The 25,925-nt window shown below is 41.4% G+C and overlaps 1 protein-coding gene across 2 annotated transcripts in view; it reads right to left on the bottom strand.

Annotated features, from left to right (window-relative positions):
• The window catches only part of CCDC93 (CCC complex scaffolding subunit CCDC93), a 90,315-nt gene that overhangs the window by 52,925 nt on the left and 11,465 nt on the right, over positions 1-25,925 (bottom strand). For both annotated transcript variants that reach the window (XM_003931540.4, XM_010342156.3), the window contains exons 4-11: positions 25,433-25,544; positions 20,914-21,012; positions 19,875-19,931; positions 10,926-11,026; positions 3,510-3,546; positions 1,308-1,400; positions 983-1,033; positions 32-118 (exon numbers count right to left, since the gene is read on the bottom strand). In XM_003931540.4, the coding sequence (XP_003931589.3) occupies positions 32-118; positions 983-1,033; positions 1,308-1,400; positions 3,510-3,546; positions 10,926-11,026; positions 19,875-19,931; positions 20,914-21,012; positions 25,433-25,544 (637 nt within the window). The remainder of the gene's footprint in view (positions 1-31; positions 119-982; positions 1,034-1,307; positions 1,401-3,509; positions 3,547-10,925; positions 11,027-19,874; positions 19,932-20,913; positions 21,013-25,432; positions 25,545-25,925) is intronic.

Here is a 25,925-nt window from a genome sequence, read left to right as displayed (position 1 = left end):
GGGCACAGACTCCAGCTGGGCCCCCACCTACCTTCTCTGCATACTCAGACACAATCTGCTTGATCTCCGCAGAGCAGAGTCCCACGATCTGGCCCACGGAGCTTGCAGTGAGACGGCTCTGCAAGCAAATGGAGGGAATGTTCTCAAAACCAAGCTTTGTCTTCCACAGCACTGGAAAATCTGAACACTTTATTACGGTAAAACAGATAATATTCCTAGGGAAATAAATAATTTGGCTTTGCCATGTATTACCAACAGGAAGGGTGAAAAGAAGCCTCAGGACAAACATGCAGCTACCTCCTGAGTCACTGAGCTGATGGTGCTAGATTATCCTCGGACCCTGGGCACCCCTGAAAAATGGTTCTTCCCTTCTATGCCCCACCCCAAGATCTCACCTCCTGAGGGTCAACAAACAGAGCCTGCAGGGGATTTGGCAGGCCTAGGACACAGGGAATAGAGAAGAGCATGGAAAAGGACAAAGAATCTCAGAACTCTAAAATACCTCTTTACTACCGTAGGCCCTTCCCAGGCCACACAAGAAATGATCCTTTCAAAGCCCTTAGCTACACCTTCTGGACAGGCTTTGAGATCTGGAAAGACCAACTATAATGTCAAGATCCTGCTTCCTACCTAAATAGTGTAACAAGAAAGCAGAAAACAAGAGCTGCCTCAGCATGAGGCATAACTCGTAGTTACGGTGAGGCAGGGCCAGCCCCATGTCTTCCGCAGAGGCCCTGTGAGCCTCCCACCAGGAATATTATGCTTTCACAGCGGTCCTTCAAGTCTCCCTCCTAGAGGTTCCCATGGATGGCAGCACTAGGCATTAACAACAGTTTACCAAAAGGAACTCCCCAGGGAAGAGGAAGTACGGTATGCTGGTGTAAGGAGGGCTCTGGAGAAAGTGGGCTTTCTGGGAGAAGACCCCCAGCAGAGCAAGGTGGTGCCAAGTCCCCATCCCCACACCTCCCCCACTCCCTCTCACCTCCTCATTTGCCATGGCGGTCATCTTGGTCATCAGCGATCGTATACGCTGCTGAAAGAGGAATGGATCGGGGCAGCAGTGAGTGGTTCTGAACAGGTAAGACAGAAGCAATATGCCTACATGGATGTTTGTGGTGATATCCAAGGGTGTCTTCCTTGATCTCGTCTTATGTGAGCCTCAAAGACAGGTGACAAAAGGAAACTCGAACGTGTGAAAGGCCCACTCGCTGTGGGAGGTGCTGGCCACTTGGAAAAGCTAGGGATAAGAGTACAATTTCTCCCAAAATGACTTACACAGAAACCTCAGACCTACATGGACCACACACCTCTTCAGCTGCTTGAAGCTCATCTTCCTCATGGGCATCACCTTTTTCTGTAGCTGACAGCCCTGCTGAAAGTGCCGTTTTCTTGTCCTCAGCCTACAAGGGAAGATGTGAAAACAGCTGAGCACTGGAGTTGGAGACTCAGCAGAAAAAGGACAATACTGCCAAGAGGCATGCAGAGCAGCACCACCCCGAGAGAATGGATACTCCAAAGGCCTGAACATCCACTCAAGTACAGGGCAGGCAGGTTAAGCTTCAGGAACTGGCAAATGCCTATTTCCATGTCCCAACTGCTCAATGATTAAATTCAGGCCACACACATTTGTCTGACTTACGCCTGCACTTTTACTGGATCTTCTCCCTACTTTAACACTTTCAAAAGCAGATCACTACTAAAGGAGTTCCTTCAAACTACCCATTAAGACCAATTAGTGAGACATAAAAGTAATTTGGCAGGTATGACTAGCTCTGTATAAATTAACATAATAGAACATGCCAGAGTGCTTTATAGTGAGGGGTTAAGTACCGCTTAGTGAAACTTTTGTTTTGGGGGTAGTAGTCCGTGCACACTGAATCATGACGAAAAATGACACATTTACTGCTTAGAGTAATCCAGTTTGAATACAACTGGTCTGATGGATGAAAATCGCCTTATCTGATGATCAAGCAGCATGCTCTGGACTCAGTCCCAGGCTCTAAATGAACCACATCAAACTCAAGGCACCCTGGATTAGCTCCTCCTCCTCAATCATGGGCTACAGGTTTTCATTCTATCTCTGTAATCCACCAGCTGGGTGACCTCTGATCCCTGCATGTTAAGGATCTCTAGGGTCAAAAGAGAGGTTTGGTCTCAGATGCCGTTCTTGGGCCTTCCCAACTCTAGGATGCTTTTCTATAACGAGTCTACCACTGCCCATGGGAACATTCTGAGTTCCTAACTGCTTGGGCGCATCCATAGGGGATGAGACTTCTAATTTAAACGTGCCCTCTGACATAAGAAAGACAGGAAAAGCACAATCTGAACATTATTTCATGAACATCTCATGACCTTTCCAATCATAACCAAATTGCCCAGTCATATATAAAGACAATCTTTTCAGACTCAAATTACATTTCAAACTAAATGTACACAGCAAACCCTTATTACATACCAGATACAACAGGATATACTCAAATCCAGAAGACACACTGCTGATGCCTGCAGTGACTGAGATAACAATCACCACAGGAAGCAGACGGGGAGCCTAGAGGAGCTATACAGTGGAGTGGGTGGCAGGGGAACATCAGGGGGAATAAGTCCTGTTCAAAAAATCTGGGGCTCAGGTGGAGAATAATAAGAGGTTGATAATAGATCTTTTAAGAGGCCACTGACCACTTTGGCTGACACTTTATTATTTAGAAGGCAGTGGCTATGAACACAGGCGCTTATGTCAGACAGGCCTCTGGGTTCAAATTCTTATTAATTCACTTTAGAGCTGTGTGACCTTGGACAAATGATTGAGCCTCTCTGAGCAATAGCTTTCCAACCTGAAAAGCAAAAATAAGTACCCTCTTCACAGAGCTGTTAAAGGGAGTAAGTGGAAACATACAGAACCCTTAACATAGAGCCTGGAACACATAAGGGGTTTGGCACCTTAAGATTTATTCTCCTGCCCTGCTGTTGACAATGCAGCATCATTAGTAACACATAAATTAACAGAAACCTTCAGGCATCATTTGTGAAGTTAGAAAAGCCCTCCTGACTTACCTGGCTCTTCAATGATGCTGCTTCAGCAGAGGGTGGGCCTGTAATTCACAGCTGTGCTCTACCTCACTGCTAGTATCCTGTTGACAACTGTCTAGAGTGGACTTCAGTTAACTTCATCTTCATACTGTAGAGCTACTAGACCCCACGTGACTGACCCTGGGCCACAACTTTCTATCACCCCTCATTTCCAGCCCCAGGATGAGACTGCTGCTTTGCTCCCCAATCTGCAGAGGTGGCAAGCTAGAAAAGCCAGAATGGGGATGCGGGGGCCAAAAGCAGCTCACACATCCCTGCCATCACAGCCTGTCCAGGGACCCGGGCTTGAGCAGCAGCAGCCCTGCCATTCCCTTCCTGGGTTTCCCAGGGAGCTGCTGCCCAGCCTGTGAGTGTCAGTCAGAGGTAAGAGAAGTCACTTCCACCTCTCAAGTATTCTCTCCCATTATCTATGCTTTTCTTACCTTCTCTGTTTTGCTCTGGTGGCTAAATCCATACCTCCTGCAGGCCACAAAAAAGGAGTTGTATTACTACTCAAAAAATTATAATAAATTCAGTCAAATGCATTTTGGTTGACTTTTTACATGAAAAGCATCAAGAGAATTTATGCCATTTGGTGACTAGAGAAAATGTTACAAGGCCTAAATTACAAACATATTCCACTGTCTTTTGAATAAAGGGCCAGCCACCCTACTTGCTATGCAAATACTATAATGTAAATTGGAAGTCTCAGACAGTATAGAGTACAACATTTTCCTTAAGTGCAATCATGACTTTTTGAATCAGGAACAGCATTTCTGAGCCACAATTTAAGCTAAAAGCCTTAAAAAATATCTATACAAACAAACGTAAATATTTTTGCTTAAGCCAAACATGCTCTTCAATGGCTACTTCCATAACATAGAGTCTAGCACACTTTTTATTCTCAATTATAATCCAAGCATGATGCCGATAATGTGTACTCACATCACACAACTTTAAATTCAAAGAAACACACAAGCATAATTCAGTTTAAAAGAGTTTATTTCCTGGCTCTAATCTATGTTTTTTTAAAAAAGCTAGTATACCAGTGCAAAAACCATTCAACCCCCAACAAAAAGCAAAACGCAAAGCACCAAGCCCCATACACCTTTAAGTAATTTGTAAGAAAATAAAGCTAATGCAAACAGTTAAGAACAACAACATGAGCCGAGTGCAGAGGCTCACACCTGTAATCCCAGCACTTTAGGAGGCTGAGTCAGGCCAATCACCTGATGTCAGGAGTTCAAGACCAGCTTGGCCAATATGGTAAAACCCTGTCTCTACTAAAAATGCAAAAACTAGCCAGGCATAGTGGCACATGCCTGTAGTCTGTTATTTGGGAGGCTGAAACCCCAGAATCTCTCAAACCCGGGAGGTGAAGGTTGCAGTGAGATGAGATCACTCCACTGGACTTCAGCCTGGGCGACAGAGCTAGACTCCGCCTCTAAATAAATAAATAAAAATAAAGAACAAATTAAAGGCTAGCTTCTGCATGCCTCACTTGCTGTGTCATGTGCTGGCTTCTCACCTGGGTCTTGGTCCTCCAGCTTCACTTCCCACACTCTTTCTGCCCATTCCTTGTCCAACTTCTGCATTGGCCTGATGCACTTTCATCAATGGCAGGCCTCTTCCCTCATCAAAAAACAGATCATCCTCAGGAGTCTCATAAGGCCTCTCTTCCATGGCTCAGCCTAACAACCGTTTCGACTCCCACCAGCAGCACCTTCTGCGTACCTATTACACTTACTACCTGAAGAGAGCTCTACACACACTAAGCTGTTCCCTTCTCTTCACTGCTTCTCCACTCACCCTTCACCCCTCAGTTGTAAAGCCTTCTCCCCTGTGAAGCATCCCCCTTGCACATGTGCTCAGCCTGGGCTACCCATCCTGCATCTGTTCATGCTCCTCTTACTTCCCAGATGGTGATTACCTGCAACTACTACACATCTGTATCATTCTCCTGAGAGCAATGATTCTACCTTTACATCTGGTTTTTCCAATATTCACTGAACAACTCAACTAAACATAAGCGAAAAAAGCATGGAAATCAAGAAGCCAAAAGTATCATCTGACCTTGCAACAGATTGTTCTATAACTGGGAAGACCAAAAAATCACTGCTGGGCACAGTGCCCCCACCGTTTAGAAACAAACCTGTAAGTCCAAAGTGTAGCAGACCAAGGTTAAATTTTGGCTATCCACACAAATTCTGTAAAGGACCTCATGGTAGATTCTGTGGACTGGCTTAGTATCTATTCCATCTTCCAGTACTGCAGAGGCTGGAAAAGAGACTATTTTCATACTCTCTTGCACCTAGGGTTCTGAGTACTATTAAGGTTCTGCCAATCAGATTCATTTGCTAGAGTTCTGAATATTGAACAGTTAAAGGAGGAGAGAGGGAGACATAAAGGTTCCATTGTGTTGTGTGGATCACAGTAGAAATAACCAGGTTCTGGGGCTAGCAGCTATCACAGTGGCTTCTAGCTAGCTTTCTGATCCTGGAGGCAGAAACAGCATCCTGAGCTCCAGTTCTAATGTGAAGCTTGGGAGCTGACCCTGGCTCGGCCTAGTTTTCATCCAGCCCTGTAACTAATCCCTTCTACTCAAACTAGTGGGAGGGTTCTGTTTTCTCTCCCAGGGTACCCTGAACAATACAGGGTCTTCCCAAAGTTTCCCACTCCTACAGAAGTGTCCTTGCATCTCAAGTATTCATCCTGCTTTTTTTATTCCTTTAGTCTGTGAAGACTTTCAGGGCAGAAGATATACGGCCCTTATCTAAGGTCCAGGGACTTCATGGATTTTCCAAATAAGGAAGTAAACAACCAAATCTGAGTGACTTGATTCCCAGAACCCATCTACTCCTCCTTAAAGACAGAGGCTCTGGAAAGACTCCTCTAAGTAACCAAAACTACATTAGCGCCCCCATATGTGAGCTTCTGTGTTTACACAGCCAGTGCACTCATTGCATGGTGAACATAATTATCTGTCATGAGTAAACCTCTAAGCCTGTCTGTTGAGCTCCTGGAGAGGAAGAAATTTGCTTCATTCACTTTTAAAAAATATTTTTAAAACTGACTTATAATTCATATAATATAAAATTCACCATTTTAAAGTGTATTGCTCACTGGATTTTAATGTATTCATGATGTTGTGCAACTATCACCACTGTTGAAATCAAGAAAAGTTCCATTACCTCAAAAAGAACTCTGGTACTCTTAGCAGTTAATCCCAATTTTTCCCTTTTCCCAGCCCTTGGCTACCACTGATCTGCCTTCTGTCTCTATGAATTTGCCAATTCTGGAGATTTCACAGAAATGAAATCAGTCAATATGTGGCCTTTGTGTCTGGTTTCTATGACTCATAAGAATATTTTCAAAGTTTAACCAGGCTGAAGCATGAATCATGACTTAATTCCATTTTATGGCTGAATAATATCCCATTAGATGGTAAACCACATTTTGTTTCATCAGCTGATAGACAAGTGGGCTGTTTCTACTTTTTAGCAATTATGAATTGCTAAATTCATAATTGTGCAATATATTATGCAATATATTTACAGTGCTACTATAAACATTCATGTACAGCTTCATTCACTTCAATATTGCCATTGCCTGGCAGTTCAGTGCCTGGCACATAGTAGGCACTCAATCAATGGTTGCTGCATGAATAGAATCCACATGATTTTTCTAAAGGCCTCCTCCATGTCACACAGTAGTGAGGTTTCCATGACAAAGCTCTGTCCTCAATTGCCTGTTAACTGCTGCTTTGCTTTCCTCTTTTCCTGTTGGCCCTGCCCATTTCCCCCAAATGCCACTCTGATCTGCAGTGCCGCATGCTTCCATTCGCTCCTGCTTTCCTCTTTAGCTCTGATGCATCAACGCTTGCTATCCACACTGTAAGCACCAAAGAGCTCCTCCCATCATCCAGGTCACTTCCTCATAGCTTAGACCCAGGACTTGGTCTTTAAATCATGGATGTACATTTAGAACAGCAAAGTACAAAAGAAATATAAGAAAGGACATACATACAATTTTCAAATTAGTAGGTTAGTAGGTTCACATGCCCAAGCTATTCCAAAGACATTTTCCAATAACTAAATCAAGCATGAATTTTTAAATTTAAATTTAACTTAATTAAAATCAAAATTCTGTTCCTGAGCCACACTAGTCACATTTCAGTTGCTCAATAGCCACACATGGTTAGTGGCTACCATACTGGACACCAAAATTCCAGAAAACAAACTAACTTTCAAGAACAATTACCTTGGGCCAAACTAAGAACAGTTATCTATTTGGAATACATAACAAAGTAAGGACATAAAAAGCCCTAAATACTAAGGACTGTGAACTCTGTTCTTTACTCATTTGACAAGAACTTACTAAATACCTTTTATGAGCATGCCATTGGCCTTTATCTTCATAGGAGACACAAACAGGTTGGGAGAGATATGCCATGTTTTATTTACTAATACAGAATGCTGAAGTTAGCCTATTCCTCAGTATTCAAGGCCTAATTTTGAGCTGCCTAGAATGATTTCAAGGCATGAATACTGAGGAACAGGCTAACTCCAGCATTCTGGTGGCTGTACTCCAAACCTCCTCTTAAAAGTCGAATATACAACACATAAAATGCATTTCCCCATAGTATCAGTTTCATAGCATGGTTAGGTGCTTAAGTTAGCCTCTCAAAATTGACCGAACCCATAATAAAATTGAAATATTATAGGTGTGCAATTTTGTTTACATCCGAAATCAAAACTGTAAGTCTTGTTTTCGTCACACCGTTAACACTTAGAAAAATATACCCAAACATGTTCTTAATAGATAAACAGTCCTTAAGGCCTTCAGCATAGTTGACAAGGCTCATAATTCACCTTTATGTAAGCAAGTTAGAGCCAAAATAGGGGGAAGATGGAATGCTGACCTAAAAGTCAGAGAGCACTGTGGGTAAAAGGCTGATTAGTGACCTTCAACCCCAGAGAATGAACACTGATTTCAGACCTTCTTGCTCTAGAAGTCAAAATACTTTTCCCTTGACAAGAGGTAAGATAAGGTAGAAGATAGAAACACTGGCAGGGGGATCTGGACTCCTAAAGCTGTGATGCCATACTGCAGTGGGGGGTGGGTGAGGAAGTCAAGAATGCTGCCATGTTAAAGAAAGGGAGGACAGGGCAAAGTGAGTCATGGGGCCAGCAGAGGGCCAGACTTGCTTGATGGGGGCAGGGGAGAAAAGGGCCAGAGGGTGAGACTTCCCATATTTGTGGCTACAGAGAGGGCTAATGTGAGAAGTAGTAAGTCAAGGAGTCCATGGGCTGTCACCCCAAAATACAGCACCACAATATGCTGAGTAACTTGAATTAAAGGTATTTGAAGTTCAGCAGATGTTAGAATAGGCTTTTTTCTCTTATCTGTATAAAGACAGGACCCGTTAAAAAAAAACACAAGTGTCTTCCATACACTCCCTGAAATCTCAGTATTTACCACAGAGCAAGAGACTGAAAATTGAATAAGATACCTAGAACCCAAACCATGTTGTTTCCATCCCATTCAATTTCCAGAGAGTAATTTATTAACCATGGTCTGATTTATTTCCCCTAAACATCATTTACTACCCCTCAAATTGCCGTATTTCCCTATCTGCCTTTCCCTTGTGAAGAAGGATATACATGCATCTGGACACCACTGGGTTACTGGGTAGTCACACTTCTGTGGTTTTCCCCCACACAGTAATAAATTATGTATGCCATTCTCTCCTGTTAATCTACCTTTTGTCAGTTCATTTTCAGTGAACCTTCAGAGGGCCAAAGGTAAGCTTTCCCTCTGCACTCATACATAAACACACAAGAACAAGGAGAAATGGAAGGGGAAAAGGTCACATCTGAGGGCATTAAAAAAACTGAAAACTGTTGCTGCTAATAATGATTACAATAAGGAGAATAATGACAGCAGCTAGTGGTTAACATTTACTGAGTGTTTTCTACATTGAACAAACTGCTCAAAATTATATATGTATGTACATTTAGAACAGCATAGTACAAAAGAAATATAAGGAAAGACACACACACAATTTTTAAAATTAGCTTAGTAGGTTCACATGCCCAGGTTATTCCAAAGATAAACACTTTCCAATAACCAAATCAAGCATGAATTTTTAAATTTAAATTTAACTTAATTAAAATCAAAGTTCTGTTCCTGAGCCACACTAGTCGCATTTATATTGGTACATATATTACCTTAATTAAGCAAGTCATTTTTTAAAGTTTCTGAATGTTATTATTAGTCTCAAAGAAGAGAATTAGCTAAATATACTATCAGAATGTCCTAAGTACCCACTACCTGACCTACCACAAACTTACCCTCTCCTTGCCAAAAAAGCTAAAAAGAAAACAAAATAATCTCTCTCCTGCCCCTTAAAAGCCCAAACCTAAAACCTTCAGGAAAATGCCTACTGTAGCCTTAGAAACTAGCAGAAGTCAGCATGACCGTACCAACAGGAGCCAAAATTGGTATCAAGACACCGCTCTTTCTTACTCTCAGAATTTGAAAAGAGTCAAGCAAGACCTGTCTTGCTTCCTTTCCTAAAGAGAGCCAAGCCAGACTCTCAGCTCAAACTGTATCAATCACTCCTGAGGACAGGCAGGGAGGCTAAATCAGCAAGTTAAAGCCTCACTTGTCCACCTGCAGCTGGGCATGGCTACAGAGACTCTTTCATCATTCCTGGGGCTGGCTTCCTGAGCACACAAGCCATCCACTAGCACAGTGCCCCATGCTTAGAAGGGTCCTGCACTTGGTTGTTGTTGCTGTCTTTAAATTCTTAATAATTATCACTAATAACTGCTAACAAGGTACTCTGCATTTTCATTACATAGCTAGTCCTAGTGATGCCTGACTTGGAGGAGGCATTCAATTCACTGCAGTAACTAGTGAACTACTAGTTAGCCTAAGGCCAGAACTACTTCAACTTCCTTTGAAAGAGACAAGTTTTTATTCCTAGGAAGAAAAAAATTAAAAACAAAACAAAAACAACTGCATGCACTTCCATTTGGAAACTAGAATAATTAAGCCTAATTTCTCGATGGTTCTCTCCAGTACCCTAGAGAGCACACAAAGCTATCAGATGCTCATTTAGGGAAATGCCAGTGGCAGTGCAGTTAGTTCCAGCCACTCCACAAGGGTTGGGCAGTGAGACAGAGCAGCACACGGGAGCCTCTCCCAACACAAAGGAAGGAAGCACAAGGAGACTTACTCACATCAAGGTATCAGTTACCCTAGAAAGAGAATGCACAAGGTGACAAAAGGAGGTTAATATCCAGTGTCAACCAAAAAATTCAATGGGGAGAAGCATGTTCTTGCATTTTTTAAAAGTAAAAACTAAGGATATAAGGTGTGTTTTTGTTTTTTTTTTTAACTAGAGATGTTTTTTAGAAGTGATAAAACTACTTCTGAAGTCTTCGTTTTCCTAGTTAGGATAATATTCACAGGAAACTAAAATTATTATTCTAACACTTACAGTGTAATCACTGAAACTGCTTTCATGGCATTCATTTACCTGAAGGTTTTAATAAACAGCAGGAGCATGAAGGACAGACTACCCTAGCCTCTGCAAATGCCTGGAACACCCCAACTCCCAAAGGAGGGCAGAGCCAGGTGCACATTCCTAGAGAAGAATTACAAAGGATACCCATAGAAACAGGCAATTCATTACCATAGAAAAGTCCCTGATATTGGAAATCTCATGGTTGAAAGTAGAAACTCAATCGGGTAGAAGCCAATTAAGTTAATCCAAATGAAGCAAGTTAAATTAGCTTTTCTTTTAAATGGTTTTATAAAAAAAGACACCTAGACTGGGTCCCGCTCATTACCTGCCATATTCCAAAAGCGTAGCATGGATTCGAGATTCTTCATCAAGCAGCTCCTCTGCTCCCTGGTGGCGTTTGTATTTCCGACGGGGCTTGTACACTTCCTGTGGATGCGATAGCCAAGTTACCGAGTGTGAGAAGGTTCTCCTCTGAATTGGCTGCTGGATGCCTCCAGCCAGTAAGTAAAAGTGGGCTCTTTCCCCCAGCACAGCCTGGATGTCCACAGCCCTGCTACAGGAGTACAGAAGGCGCTCAGGGTGGCTGCCTTCAAGGAGTCTACTTCATTCTTTTTAACTAGATGTGCTATTTCTTTTCTTTCTTTCTTTCTTTTTTTTTTTTTTTTGAGATGCAGTCTTGCTCTATCACCCAAGCTAGAGTGCAATGGGCTCACTGCAACTTCCACCTCTCGGGTTCCAGCAATTCTCCTGCCTCATCCTCCCAAGTGGCTGGGATTACACACGTGCACCACCATGGCCAGCTATTTTTTGTATTTTAGTAGAGACGGAGTTTCACCATGTTGGCCAGGTTGTTCTCCAACTCCTGACCTCAGGTGATCTGCCCGTCTCAGCCTCCCAAACTGCTGGGATTACAGGGCGTGGGCCACTGTACCTAGCTGATGTACTATTTCTCAATATAGATGTTTCCTAGTTTATTTAACCTTCATGGAGGTACATTTAGGTTATCTCCAAGCTCTTATTAAAAACAGTATTTTTATTGTTTTTAATCTACTTATACTTGTATAAGTAGATTGCTAGGACAAGTGAAATCACTAGTTTAATGGGTGTTTATGCTACCAAGTTGAGCCAAAAGACAATCTGTACTGATTCAGGTGCCCACCAATTTGTTAATCACACCTTTGGCAACTAAAAATATTTGCAAGCCTTCTTGACACATGGGTGAAAAATATTTCACTGCTTTGATTAGCCTTCCCCAAATTATTACTGAAGCTGGAAATCTTGCTCATTTGCCACTTATCTTGTTCAAATCTTTCATTTTCCTAAACTCATTTTTTTTTTAACTGATTTGCAAACATGTTATATAATCTGAGTACTAATACTTTGACTTTTATTTAGGTAGCAAATAACTTTCATCCACTGAGTATTGGTCCTTTGACTTTTATTTAGGTAGCAAATAACTTTCATCCAATTTATTGTCAATTCTGTTTCAACTTGGTGCTTCTTGGTCTCATGACATTCTAATTTTTTATGTAGCCAAATTTATCACTTTTATAGTTCAAGATTTTTATCATACTTCTTATCCCAGAGATTACATAAAAAATTCGCAGATGTTACTTTTATAGTTATATTTGGCCTATACATTACATTTAGCCTTTTAATCCATTTGGACTTTTTAATATAGTGAACAGTAAGAATCTAAGAGTTTATTGGCCTCTTCAATTCCTTCTGCTTTATGTTTCTCCACTTTGTCTCCACTGTTCTTTTCCCAAATCTCCTAGCTGTTCTTACTCATTTTCTCTTCAAATGAATTCTAGTGTCAGTTTGTCAAGTTTGTTACAAAAATCTCTGCTGGGTTTTCATTAGAATCACACTACACCTGTAGAATATTTGGGGAAGAACTGACATCTTTATAATATTGAGTCTTGCCTTGAGAAGCAGGGAAGCAGGGTTTGCTACTGTACTGAAGTGTTTCTTACTCTTTAATAAAGTTTTCCAGAAACAATACAAGCTTTTTATAGTTACTACCCATCTAGACCTTTCCACCACCCAGAGCCAGAAACCAGTTCACCAATCACAGATGTTAACCCAGAATCCCACCCCACACAAAAGAACAAAAACAACAACAACAACAACAAAAACACCTTAAATGGCAAAGAAGATTTCAATTCTTTTAGCTTTAATAGCAGAAAAGAAGAGTGGATACAACCCCTTCAGAGATACATAGCTTTTTTTTTTTTTTTGAGACGGAGTTTCGCTCGTTACCCAGGCTGGAGTGCAATGGCGCGATCTCGGCTCACCGCAACCTCCGCCTCCTGGGTTCAGGCAATTCTCCTGCCTCAGCCTCCTGAGTAGCTGGGATTACAGGCACGCACCACCATGCCCAGCTAATTTTTTGTATTTTTAGTAGAGACGGGGTTTCACCATGTTGACCAGGATGGTCTCGATCTCTTCACCTCATGATCCACCCACCTCAGCCTCCCAAAGTGCTGGGATTACAGGCGTGAGCCACCGCGCCTGGAGATACATAGCTTTTTAACAAAAGTGTTTGGGGGTTTATCCTCAAGAGAATTTATGATAACAAAATGTACTGGGAACTTTCACTGACTTTTTAAATTATTACAGTGTGATTTAGTCATAAATATAGAAGCAAATATGCATCAACTTACCATGAGTTATATTCTAAACTTACATACATGCACACATATATATCCTAAACAATGTATGTGGCATGCAGTAAGTGATCAATAAATGCAGGTGTTCAGCCCAGATGAAGAGGTTTGTCATTCTATCCCGAATGAATGTCCTTCTTGACTGCTAAGCCAGCTGTCAAATAGTACCCTAGTAGTATCTACTCAGGGCTCTTGATGCAGGCAGGCAGCTGCTATGCCAGCAAGGTATTCGGGCTGCTCATTCCCACATCTCTTCTTACCTACTACCCAGGTTTATTGCATCTAATCGTTACCTGGACATCACCACAAAAAGCATTACTATCAGGTTTTTCCAGATAGCGGCATTTTATTTTAATTGGATATTCCTCCTGGATAATTCTGGTTAACTTTATTACTAGTTTACTTTAATATACAGTTTCAAGCATACAGAAAAACATTCTTTCTGTAACACACACTATATAATCTCAAATGATTTTGTGGAAAAGGAAATAGAACAGGGCCTGAGCTGATGCTAAAGGATTGTTCTTAAAAATTCCTGCCACAAATATTCCCCAGTTAACCGCTGGTGTCTACATGAATAGGAAGCTCTAAATAACATAAAACAGACTTACAGGGATATGCAAAATATAATCAAACTAAGTGGCGTCGATTACTGTGCCTGGTTTAGCTTCCACTGAGCTCTACTATTACAGCTTGAGCTTAACTTCTATTGTCCTTAGTTACAACTGAAAGAGTCAATAACCGAAGACAAGAAATTGGATTCTTCTTAAAAAAAAAAAAAAAAAAAAAAAAGGACTAACTCCAAAACAAGAACATACTGACACCAACAGCTAAAAGAACCTTTTATCTGCCAAACAATAACAATGTTGGCTTTTGTGAATTATTCCTCACATGTTAAAGTATAAAACCTCATATACATCTCACCTTTGTTTTACACTTTATAACTACACTATGAAGTAGAGACAGGGCACACACTGTTAACTTCCCTTTACTACTGAGGAAGCAGACACTGAATAACTTGTCCAAGATCCATAGGACATTATGAGGCCTGGCCCTAGGTAACCTGGTTTCTCATTTCAAGGTTTGCCCCCAACACTAACTTGCCCAGTGTTGCCATTCTAGCCACCCATTAGCCATTTCAGCTAGCCCTCTCACAAGACTCATTCTACAATCTGAAGCTGCCACATGGATCACAACAATGGTCTGCTTAAGTAACACAACCTAAATGCCAGGGGTTTACAGGCCAACTATAAAGAGCTATTGCTAAGTCACCCTTTAAAGCAACAGGTGTCAGGAATGCTGATGTCTAGTCCCATCTTTGCCACTAATCAGCTGCATGACCTTGTTCTTCCACTCTCTTTTACATGAGCTCTGCTATGTAAGTATGCATCTTCCACTCTTTGAGGTACAGCACAAGTCCCACCTCAGGTCTCCTTGAGGCTGTACTAAACAGTATGACTCGGTGGGTAAGAATAAGATTGTTGTGTTATATAAGTGAGCTGAAGATGGCTCCTATGTTGTAGACTTCTTCACAGAAGACTGACACCCATTGGCTCAAAAGCTGATCAGCACAAACTCAAATTTTTACATATCAAAATGTTTTATACATATCCTAAATAATCAGATTTATTTTTTGTCATTTAGACCCTGCCTACTTTGCAAACTCTTCAAAACAACACACTTCAAAACTGTTGGCATTTTCTAACCATAGACAGGATAAGCCCTGTGGCTGTGAAGACCTCAGGCCACTAAGGCTTTTCATAGGCCTCTGACCCACAGACCCCCTGTGTGATGCTCAGCAACATCACCAAGAAAGATGAGCTTCCTCTACGATCTGGGGACTTCCTTTCCCCTTCTCCCTCTCTGGATGTTGCCTCTGCATCCAAGCTTCTGGATGGTCTCATGGTGCAAGGGACTCCTCTACACTGCAAGCAAACCTGTCAAAGCATCACCCAAATAAGGCTTATATATGCTGCTGCCACTTCTAAGGATGGCTAAACACAATCAGCTAAAGATTTAATATTTAAACACTTTTATGTTATGTCTAAGCAAGAATAAATAAAAGCCTATTGGTTGAGGTGCAAAGGCATCATGCTGACCAAAAAGATAACCACAGGACAGCCCCCACTTAGCACCCATTCTCTGGCTGGGCAAAGGGTCATCAAATGAGAAGTCACAATCAATGTTCCCATAGGAACTGAAGGTTGGTGGGACTCTTAGTTGGTGGTGCAACCACTCTGGATGCATTTGAGTCTCTGGGACCCAGATAAGTAATATCCCAGGGCCCTGAAGTAAGTCAGCAACAGTACTGCAAAATTGGTGCCAGGAATATGTGGGAAAGCAGAGACCAGGTGAAAAGCCAGAAAAATGGAGGAATGCCAACACCTGTTGTGTTAGAGTCAGGTGCAATATCAAAATCTGGCTCCCTCTTCCTAGCTCTGCAGCTACACAGGGAATTTATTAACCTTTCTGAGCTTCAATTTCCTGATTTGTAAGATGGAAATAATAATATATACTCCTTAAATGCTAATGAGGGATAAAGAAGCTAATGCTTGTTAAATGTCTACTGAAATGCCGGGCACATGGTAGGCACTTAATAAATACACAGCAGCTATATACATATTTTATAAAAGGCTGGGTCTAATAACTTTTATATTTTATAAAAGGCTGGGTCTAAAAACCTATGTGTTTGACTTTATTTTTTTATTCCTTAATTTTCCATTCGCAACTTAAAATTAAGGGTTTCCTTTCCTTTACTAAGGGAGGAATTTTCCTTGAGGAGCAAGACAATAAATAAAATTTCAAGAGGTTTAATTTTTTGTACTGACTCATGAGAATAGGTCAGGGATATGCACCACAGCCCTAGAATTTCTGAGAGCTTTTGGGACTCTCATTTCAAGTCAGCTAAGGAAGGGCTTGCAGAAATGCAGGAGGGAGGGAGGAAAGTTAATGGTGATGGAAAGAAAATACCTGGAAGTGAGGGGTATTTTCAGCAGATGAGAAAAAGAAAACCCAAAGCCATCTATAAAGATTATCATTCCTGCTGAAAATGTATTGCTGATCCAATGAGGGTAAGTTCATGCATGAAAAAGGAAATAAACTAAACAATGCAAATTATAACCAGGGACTCACAATTTTTTTTCCATTTCCTTTTTTTTTTTTTTTTGAGACAGGGTTTCACTCTGCCACTCAAGGTAGGGTACAGTGAAACAATCACAGCTCACTGCAGTCTCAACCTCCCCAACCTCAGGTGATTCTCCCACCTCAGCCTCCTGAGGAGCTGGGACTACAAGTGCATGCCACCATACCTGGCTAATTTCAGTATTTTTTTTTTATAGAGATGAAGTTTCATCATATTGGCCAGGCTGGTCTCAAATTCCTCGGCTCAAGTGATCTGCCCATCTCTGCCTCCCAAAGTGCTAGGATTATGGGCATGAACCACCAAGTCTGGCACATTTTCCTTCATTCTGATACTATTTTCTCATCAGCTGGCAAACAGCATTTTATCTAGAAGCTCACAGCAGTGCAGTTACAAGACTGGGTTTGATTCCTGCCTCCACCATCACCACTGTGACACTGGGCAACTTATATATAACCTATCTGTGTTTCAATTTCCTCATTTGTTAAAAACAACAACAACAAACTGCTACTTCATGGGATTCTTATGAGGACTAGATAAGTTAGAGATGAACACTCAGAACAATGTTTGGGCACTATGTAAGTACTTGTCGTTATCACATATTCCTTAATTCTCTGCAATCACATTACAAGCAGAAGTGGATTTGAAAAAAAACAAAAACCTCCATTAAAAATGAAAACAGCCGGGCACGGTGGCTCAAGCCTGTAATCCCAGCACTTTGGGAGGCCGAGGCGGGTGGATCACGAGGTCAAGAGATCGAGACCATCCTGGTCAACATGGTGAAACCCCGTCTCTACTAAAAATACAAAAATTAACTGGGCATGGTGGTGCACGCCTGTAGTCCCAGCTACTCGGGAGGCTGAGGCAGGAGAATTGCTTGAACCCAGGAGATAGAGGTTGTGGTGAGCCGAGATCATGCCATTGCACTCCAGCCTGGATAACAAGAGTGAAACTCCATCTCAAAAAAAAAAAAAAAAAAAAAGGCCAGGCACGGTGGCTCACGCCTATAATCCCAGCACTTTGGGAGGCGGGTGGATCATGAGGTCAAGAGATCGAGACCATCCTGGTCAACATGGTGAAACCCCGTCTCTACTAAAAATACAAAAAATTAGCTGGGCATGGTGGTGCACGCCTGTAGTCCCAGCTACTTGGGAGGCTGAGGCAGGAGAAATGCTTGAACCCAGGAGACGGAGGTTGCGGTGAGCCAAGATCGCGCCATTGCACTCCAGCCTGGGTAAGAAGAGCGAAACTCCGTCTCAAAAAAAAAAAAAAAAAAAAAAAGAAAAGAAAAATTAATGTGACTCTAGGGGCCTTAACTATTCCATGGGCATAGAGATGCCAAGCCCACTTTCAGGACTAGGATGATTGACAGCTATACTGGTCTTTTTTTCTGAGCTATAGAGCCGAAAACTATACCATTTTCTCATTCTCACTCAGGGATCAGAGTGAGAGTTACAAATGAAGATATTAGATTAAGCATTAAAAATTTTTAATATTTGAATGTGGCTTTTGTTACCAAAAAAAACAAAAACAAAAAAACCAAACCCTTAATGTGTACTATTTTGAATAAACAGATTTAGAATAAAATTCAAACAGTACAGAGTTTATAGGAAAAAGAAAATTTCCCCTCCAGTCCTGCTGCTGGCCCAGCAATTTCCTGCCTCAGAAATAATGTGATTATCACCTGGTTTTCAGATTGTTCCAGAAATGAAGTAACATTTAAAACAGGGTAAAGCAATATCTTATCCAACCAATCGGTTACTATTTGCCATGAGAAATGTAGTTAGTTTTTTTTTTTTTTTTGGAGATGCAGTCTTGCTCTGTTGCCCACACTGGAGTGCAGTGGCACAATCTTGGCTCACCGCAACCTCCACCTTCCGGGTTCAAGTGATTCTCCTGCCTCAGCCTCCGAAGCAGCTGGGATTACAGGTGTGCACCACTACACCCAGCTGATTTTTCTATTTTTAATAGAGACGGGGTTTCACCATGTTGGCCAGACTGGTCTTGAACTCCTGACCTACCTGCCTCACCCTTCCAAAGTGCTAGGATTACAGGCGTGAGCCACCACGCCCGGCCAGCAGGAATCCTTAATAGCATACAAAAGACTCTATATTGGTAAGTGAAAAAAAACCACAAAATTATCTTTAAAGTATGATTCCAATTCAGTTTAAAAATGCACAATCAAAACATGGAAGAAATATGTCCAAAAATTAAAAGTGGTTGCTTCTGTTGTAAAATTAAGGTGAAAATCAACCTTGATTTAATTCCCCTACATCCATCAACCTTTTCAAAAACTTTTGAGGATGCTCTAAACTGAATACCTATTTCACAACCAGGAAAGAAAATTACTCTGAGGTTATATCATTCTTTCTTATTATTATTGTTTAATACTGCCACCAAATCTGAAAACAATATCTGGCTTTGGAGTGTCACTATAAGGTTTTCCACCACTTCCATTTCTAAAAAGGAATTGAGAAAAAAAAAAAATTACAATCATAAAGTGATCAAGACCTTTTGTTCCATAGGAAATTTTCATTTCTTTCATTACCAAGACTGTTCTTTTCAGAGTAATCACCTTGGTAGAACACAACTTGGTAGACCACACATTTATTTATAAGATAAGTCAGTTTGGAATTCTGTTTCCGGAAAGACTCTGCAGCCAGTTCACAAAGCCACAAACACCAGACAATATCAATCTTCACAGTGACACAAGGTACGTAACCCCTGCCATCTGTAAAAGAAGTACATCTGATATTTCATTTGGGTGGCATATTAATACAAGAAACTATGCAACTATTAAAAACCAACTATATGAGTATAATATAATTGAGATGAAGCAAAAAGCATACAAAATAACACAATAAATTATTTTCAGAAGAGAGGGAATGTGCACACAGGAACCTAGGCTTTGTTCCCCTCAGCTCAGGTAGGAAGGCTGGGGGTGGAGAGTGCAGCTGACAAGGTTCCACAGCTCTGGCTCAGTGTTTTGTAAATGGTCAAAGGGTCCACTAACCCACGTGCTGGGAAAGTGGGCACACATGATTAAGATACCCAGTGAATGGATACAAAGGCCCTCCCAGAGCTTCCCGCACAAAGCTCAGAGGCTATTCTGTCTATGCAAAGCCACCATGGGGGTGGGGACAGTAACCTCAAGTTATCAACTCTATTCATCATCTACTCTTCAGAGCTATTCAAAGTTTACATCTGCCACTGGGATAAACTAAAAAGGGCTCTATGTTTGGCTATTTCTCCTTTAAAACTGGAAGAAGACAGAGATGTAGTGTGTCAGGTTCTACCTATGCATGCTGGTGTCCTGGCCCTGAGCAGGGAAGCACAGCCACCAGAGTCTAACTCCCAAGCAATCCCGCAGATAAAAGCCTCAGGAGCAGCACTTTTGTGATTTAAATCAAAGGGCTGAGACTAAGCAGGGCTCTGACAGAAGAATACAGCCAGGGAACTAACTTACTGAGAGGTCCACAACTGTCTTGATGGCCTTTTCTTTTCTCTTTATGAAGTCATCATCCTACAAGACAAAACAGAGAAATTAAACAAATCCCATGGGAAAATTAAAACTTCAGTGAACCACTCAGAATCTGCCTTATAAATTGACTTCTCATCACTACTTTGCCTGAAGGAGTCTCAATTTTCTAACAAATTGGAATATATTATCCATAAGAAAACTAGAAACCCTGAAGATGGCTCCAACATAGATCCCTACACAGCCAGTAAGAAAAAGGGGTGTCATAAGGAGTAGTGCTTAAAACAAGAGTTCTCATTTCAAATCCTCTTAAGCACTGAAACCTCAGGTAAGTTACTTAACCTCTAAGCCTCAGTTTCTCTGTCTGTAAAATAAAGATTAAAACACCTATCTCAGGAGGCATTAAGGATTAAAGAATAAAAGCCATAAGATGTGTTGATACTGGCATGTAGTAAATACATGATGGCTATTAGCTATTACTGTGGTAATTATTAATATTATTAAATTGTTACTATAGAGCAGGCATCCCCAAACTTTTTACACAGGGGGCCAGTTCACTGTTCCTCAGATCGTTGGAGGGCTGCCACATACTGTGCTCGTCTCACTGACCACCAATGAAAGAGGTGCCCCTTCCTGAAGTGCGGCAGGGGGACGGATAAATGGCCTCAGGGGGCCGCATGTGGCCCGCAGGCCATAGTTTAGGGATGCCTGCTATAGAGATATTCTGGGCAAGCGGCCTCTCAAAAAAACTTTATACAAAAATCAACCATTGTTCTTAAGTTAATAAAACAAAGTTTTAGATCAAATGCTAAGTTAATAAAACGGTTTTAGATCAAACACTAAAACTCAGAGAAAATGATAAAATTATAGAGCTTTGCACTCAGTGGCTGTGAAAAGAGGCACTAATGATGCCAAGTAGGAGGTGGGAATATAGGGAAGCCTGAGCTTACTCGGCTCCTTGCAGGGGAGTCTCTAAGTGTGCACTCTGGTTCTCAGCGGGACAAGAAGAGAAAATCACAATACTGACCTCAGGGAGACTGTAAGTCTTCTGGAATTGGGATACAGAGTAGGAGCGGATATAGTCACCCATCTCTTCTTTTGTTTCTATAGCTCGTTTCACCAGCCACTGGGGAAGAAAGTAAAAAGACATGAGTTGCTAAGGACAACATCCCACTGCAGTGAAGGCCAATTCAGACATGGCACAACTCATGAACTCAAATCAGCACAGTTGAACTGAACAGGTGATAAGAAACCATCAACACATGCTGTCCTATAGGAAAAACAACCAGCTGGACATCCCAAATGTTAAGATCCAGTGGGACCTAGTGCTGAGTACTCATGCAGGAGCTTTAAAGCCTTATGGAATATCGCTGAGCTTCAGTTTTCCTTTCTGTAGAAGTGTATCAGTTCCTTTCACCTCACAGAGCTACCATGGGAACAAATGAAATCACAAGTAGAAGAGTGATTTGTAAATACATGAAGCACAAAACAGAGTTATCTCCCACCTTCCTGGTCCTACTGGGAGATCTTCATATAAATCTTTTTCCTGTGCTCCTTACACCACAGACCAGGGAAAGGGGAGAGAACCACAGCAAATGCTAGTGTAACTTCCCATTTGACAGATGAAAAATGTCCAAAATACTCAGATTCAACAGCGGTGCATACTGAGTACATAGCTGAAGACACTGGTTTATCCTGACATTCACAACATTCTCTCTTAATCCTCACAACTTTGGATAGTACTGGCTGAGTTTTACAGAACCTGAAATGCCAGGAGACTATATAACTTACTCATGGATCCATAGCTAGCAAGCTGCAAAGCTGCGAGTCACAACTCAGAGACTATTCTACAAGGAAGATTGGACAAATGATTTTATGAAATGTTTCCCAGCTTTGTTAGGCTGAAACCCAGAAACAGCTGCTCTTCACTTCTCCCAATTTAAAACTCCAGTTATTATCATTAAAACACTACCCCACTAAAACCTGCAGAAGATCCGACCAGTCTGAGGGTAAGGGTGTAAAGTATAAAAAGAACCTTTGCTTTTCCTCCCCAGCTCTTCATTCATTCCCTTTACTACTGAAGAACATCACAGAAGGGTTCCACTCCCTCCCCAGAGAAAGCTACATCTCAAAAGCAGTTTTTGGATAGTAGTTGTGCTTCACCAACAGCATAGCACACTTGGTGAGGGTTAGCCACCTAGGAAAGCAGGCATATGGCACATAACACAGTGCTGCATGGTGCTCCTGCAGGGATGGGAAGAGATGCTTGTTCATAAATCTCAGCCAGCTCAAGTAAAGCACGTGTTTAGGAAATAGCTGCTCAGAACAGAGGTGACTACAAATAACTCTATGAGGAATATTCCTTGGCTGTTAGTATCTTCCATATATTTCTACCAATTCACACCCGAACAGTGACCTCTGGCACTAAAATCCAGAACCAGATACAGACGATCAGAGAACATTCAGAACAATTGTAGCCCCTCACCTGTACTCCATCCCAGTACGATGGCCCAGGACAACTAAGGGTCAACTAAGGCATTTAGGTCATTGCTTAACTCAATTTAGCTCTGCTTTCTTTGGAACTGGGAGACCCAGTTTCTGGCTTTTCACATCTGCTTCCCTTTTAGAGCTGCTTCCACTAACCCCAGATCTACCCCGAGTTATTGCTTGGCTGGATCCTGGAGATCATGATCCCACTAGGAAGGGAAAGCTTGTTGAGTTGTACAGCTGTTTTGGAGTTTCCAGCATGAAAGGCTATACAGGGAGACTCTTGGACAGCCTAGCTCTGCCACAGGTTCCCTAGCACTCAAGAAAAATATCGACCTTCACAGGACTCACATGTCCAACACAGGAGAAAAAAAATATGACCTAGAACCACCAGGAACTAGAAGTTAGAGCTGTTTTCTGGCATTCAGAGAACATTACTATAGCTTTGCTAAAATGGTATGAACACGATGATGAGCTTCTAGAATCACACAAGAGAAGTAGGTCAATGGCTTCAACTGCTGGCCCATGATTATTCTTTCACTGGTGGTGGGGGCAGGGTGGGGGGTGGAGCAGAATCAACAGGGAAAATCTACAAGTACATGGTGACTTTCATCATGTTAAATGTATTTAATTTGAGGAACTGCTTTATAATTAAACGGCCATTCTTTTAGGAAATGATAAAGGAAGATAGTAGTTATTTTTTTAAAAGTGTCCTTGGCTGGCAAACTACAGGTGGCAACCCAAGGCCAATTCATTCTTGCTTTACAATTTTACAGGTCCATAAAATTAAGAAATTGTAACCACTAGCCTGGGGCCTCCCATCCAGACAAACCCTCTAGCTTTCCACTCACAATGGAGAACATTCGGACCCTCAAAACACCCAAACTGATTGCAGAAGATCACTTCCCATTCTTCTTCTTACAACCTGACTAGATGTTTTTGCCCCCAAAGTCCTAGTGTAGGGTTAAAAAAGGTCTAATCTCTAAAGATCCACATCTTGGGGGAAAGGCAACAATGTCACAGTTTGACGATGTTGGAGGTTTCAACAATAATCAACACAGGGCCCCAACTTTCCATTTTCACAAAAACAATCAGGGAGTGTCCCCTTGTATCAGAAGGACAAAAAGGCTAACACACAAATCAATTTTAAGGTAAAGTCTTGGCCTCAGATTTACAAATTTCATGGCATTCGATTTGAAGTCTAGTGGAGGGGAACATTCAACACGTAACAGTAGTAACAGAAACAAGTATATAGCACTTAGAGAACACTTACTAAAATGGTCAGTCTTTCATCTATGTGCTTTAGACATACAACCAACTTAATTCTCATCCTATCATGTAGGTGCTATGATTTATTTCTATTTAACAGAGACAAAGTTATTTACCCAAGGTCACACAGAGCTAGAAAGTGACAAATTTGAACCCAGGAGGTCCCCAGGGTCCATACTCTTGACCCCTATATTTCATAATCTTAACATAGAACTAGAAAACTTTTCTAACTTCTAGGGCTGTGTACCTTCCTTCTCAGTGGCTGCATGAATGGAGGAGTGGAAAAAGCACAGGCTTGGAGACAGAGTTTAGACTGAAACCTTTGCTTGTCCCCTCAATAGCTCTCTGCCCTTAAGCAAATCAATTACCTTCTCTCAGTCTCATTTTTCCCAAATATAAGGAAATTACATTTCTCACTTTCCTCAAATGTAAAGGATTATAATAAATGCTTCAAATAACTCTATTAGGATCAGACAGGAAGCAGTGTTCACACAGTTAGCAAAACTTCTAAGTCCCTTTGTGCCTCCTCTTTCTGAGATGCCTAGAGAGGAAGCCCAAATAGAATGGCACAGAATGCAGTTGTCCCAAGGAATCTGTGGGGGATTGGTTCCAAAACTCTCTAGATACTGATCCACAGATGCTGAAGTCCCTGATATAAAACGGCACAGTATTTGCATACAACCTAAACACATCCTCCCCTACATTTTAAATCATCTCTAGGTTATAATACCTAATACAATGTAAATGCTACGTAAATAATTATACTATATTTTTACATGTGTATTAATTTTTTTCCAGCTTGTTAAATTTGTATTACTTATTATTGTACTGTTATTTTTATCATGTTTCTCCCCATCCCCAAACATTTTTGACACATGGTTCACTCAATCTATGGATGTGGAACCATGAATATGAAGGGCCAACTGTTTGGGAGTTGTACAGCATAAGCTACTTAATCATAGGGGTTTGGGAAACAGCTGGAGGCAGAGAGAAGTCTCCCCTTTAGGCATTTAGCCATACCGACTGAATATCTACACATTGTAAGACATTCTAGTAGGTACTGGAAACAAGACAAGCAAGCCACCCATGGAGCCTTACTCTCATGCAGCTTTCAGTCTAATGAGAGAAGCAGATAAATAATCACACACATGGATATACATGATTACAAACTGCAGTAAGGCAGATTCTGGTGAAGGAAGGGAATCTGGCCATAGGAATGCATACCATAAAGGAACATGCTGTGGATTAGGGAATGAGGGAAAGCTTTCTTGAAGAGGTTTGGTGGAACTGAGATCTGAAGGGTTGAATTAAGCCATATGAATTAAACAGGTAAGGAGAGAATGGAAGAGCATTCCAGCCCAAGGAACCAGCAAGGCAAAAACACTGTGACAGGTGGAAGCATAATAAACCTGGGGAAATCTGAATGAACATCAGAGGGGTCTAGAACCAAAAGAACAAAGAAAAGCAAGGAACTAAATCAAGCTGGATAGGTTAACAGAGAACAGAGCATACCAGGCTGCAGAGTTCTGTCTTTACCAAAAGGGCGATGAATAGTCAGAGGAGAACATTCAAAGATCTTATCAGGTAACAGCAGGAAACTAGGATATATGCAATACCAGCAATCTTCTGAAGATGACGACAAGGAACACTACTATGTTCCGTCATACCAAATCTATACCACACCTGTTAAATTCAGGATCCAGGACAGATGGACCAATTACAGCACAAGCCAGGTCCATTATTGGAATTCTGATGTTTCAGAGGACAAGAAACCATACAGAAGCTCTCACCTGAACAACAGGAAATATGTGAATAAAATCCATCCCTTGAATCTGGTGGGGCTCCAACTGGTGTGGGCATTTCATCCTTGGCAGAACTGAGACAATTTTTTCTGATAGAGCTCTGTATAGAAAAAGCAACAAGCAAAGAATGAGACACAGAAAGTAGCCATTATGGCATCTCTAAAGTCTGGGCAGCATCACAGAAGGATCTGGGCCTTCTCCATGCCAGGTTAATCCAGACCATGACAAATTTCTCCTAGATGACTGCAAAATGAGAAAAATAAGCACAATTTAGTGACATGTGTATGTATGTGTGTGTGTGTGTGTGTGTGTGTGTGTTTCCACAAAACTGCTTTCATCCTTTATTCTATGTTTTTCTTCCTTTTTAGATATAAAATATTTTTTCTTTATGAAATGGTGATGTTAGAAGTTGTAACTATTTTTTTTAAACATCCTTACGTAGTAAGATAAAAAGTTATTAGTGCCCTGTATTCTTTTTACA

This window comes from Saimiri boliviensis, chromosome 5, assembly GCF_048565385.1.
Source record: "Saimiri boliviensis isolate mSaiBol1 chromosome 5, mSaiBol1.pri, whole genome shotgun sequence".
Taxonomy (NCBI): Eukaryota; Metazoa; Chordata; class Mammalia; order Primates; family Cebidae; genus Saimiri; species Saimiri boliviensis.
This window is presented reverse-complemented; position numbering and strand designations above follow the sequence as displayed.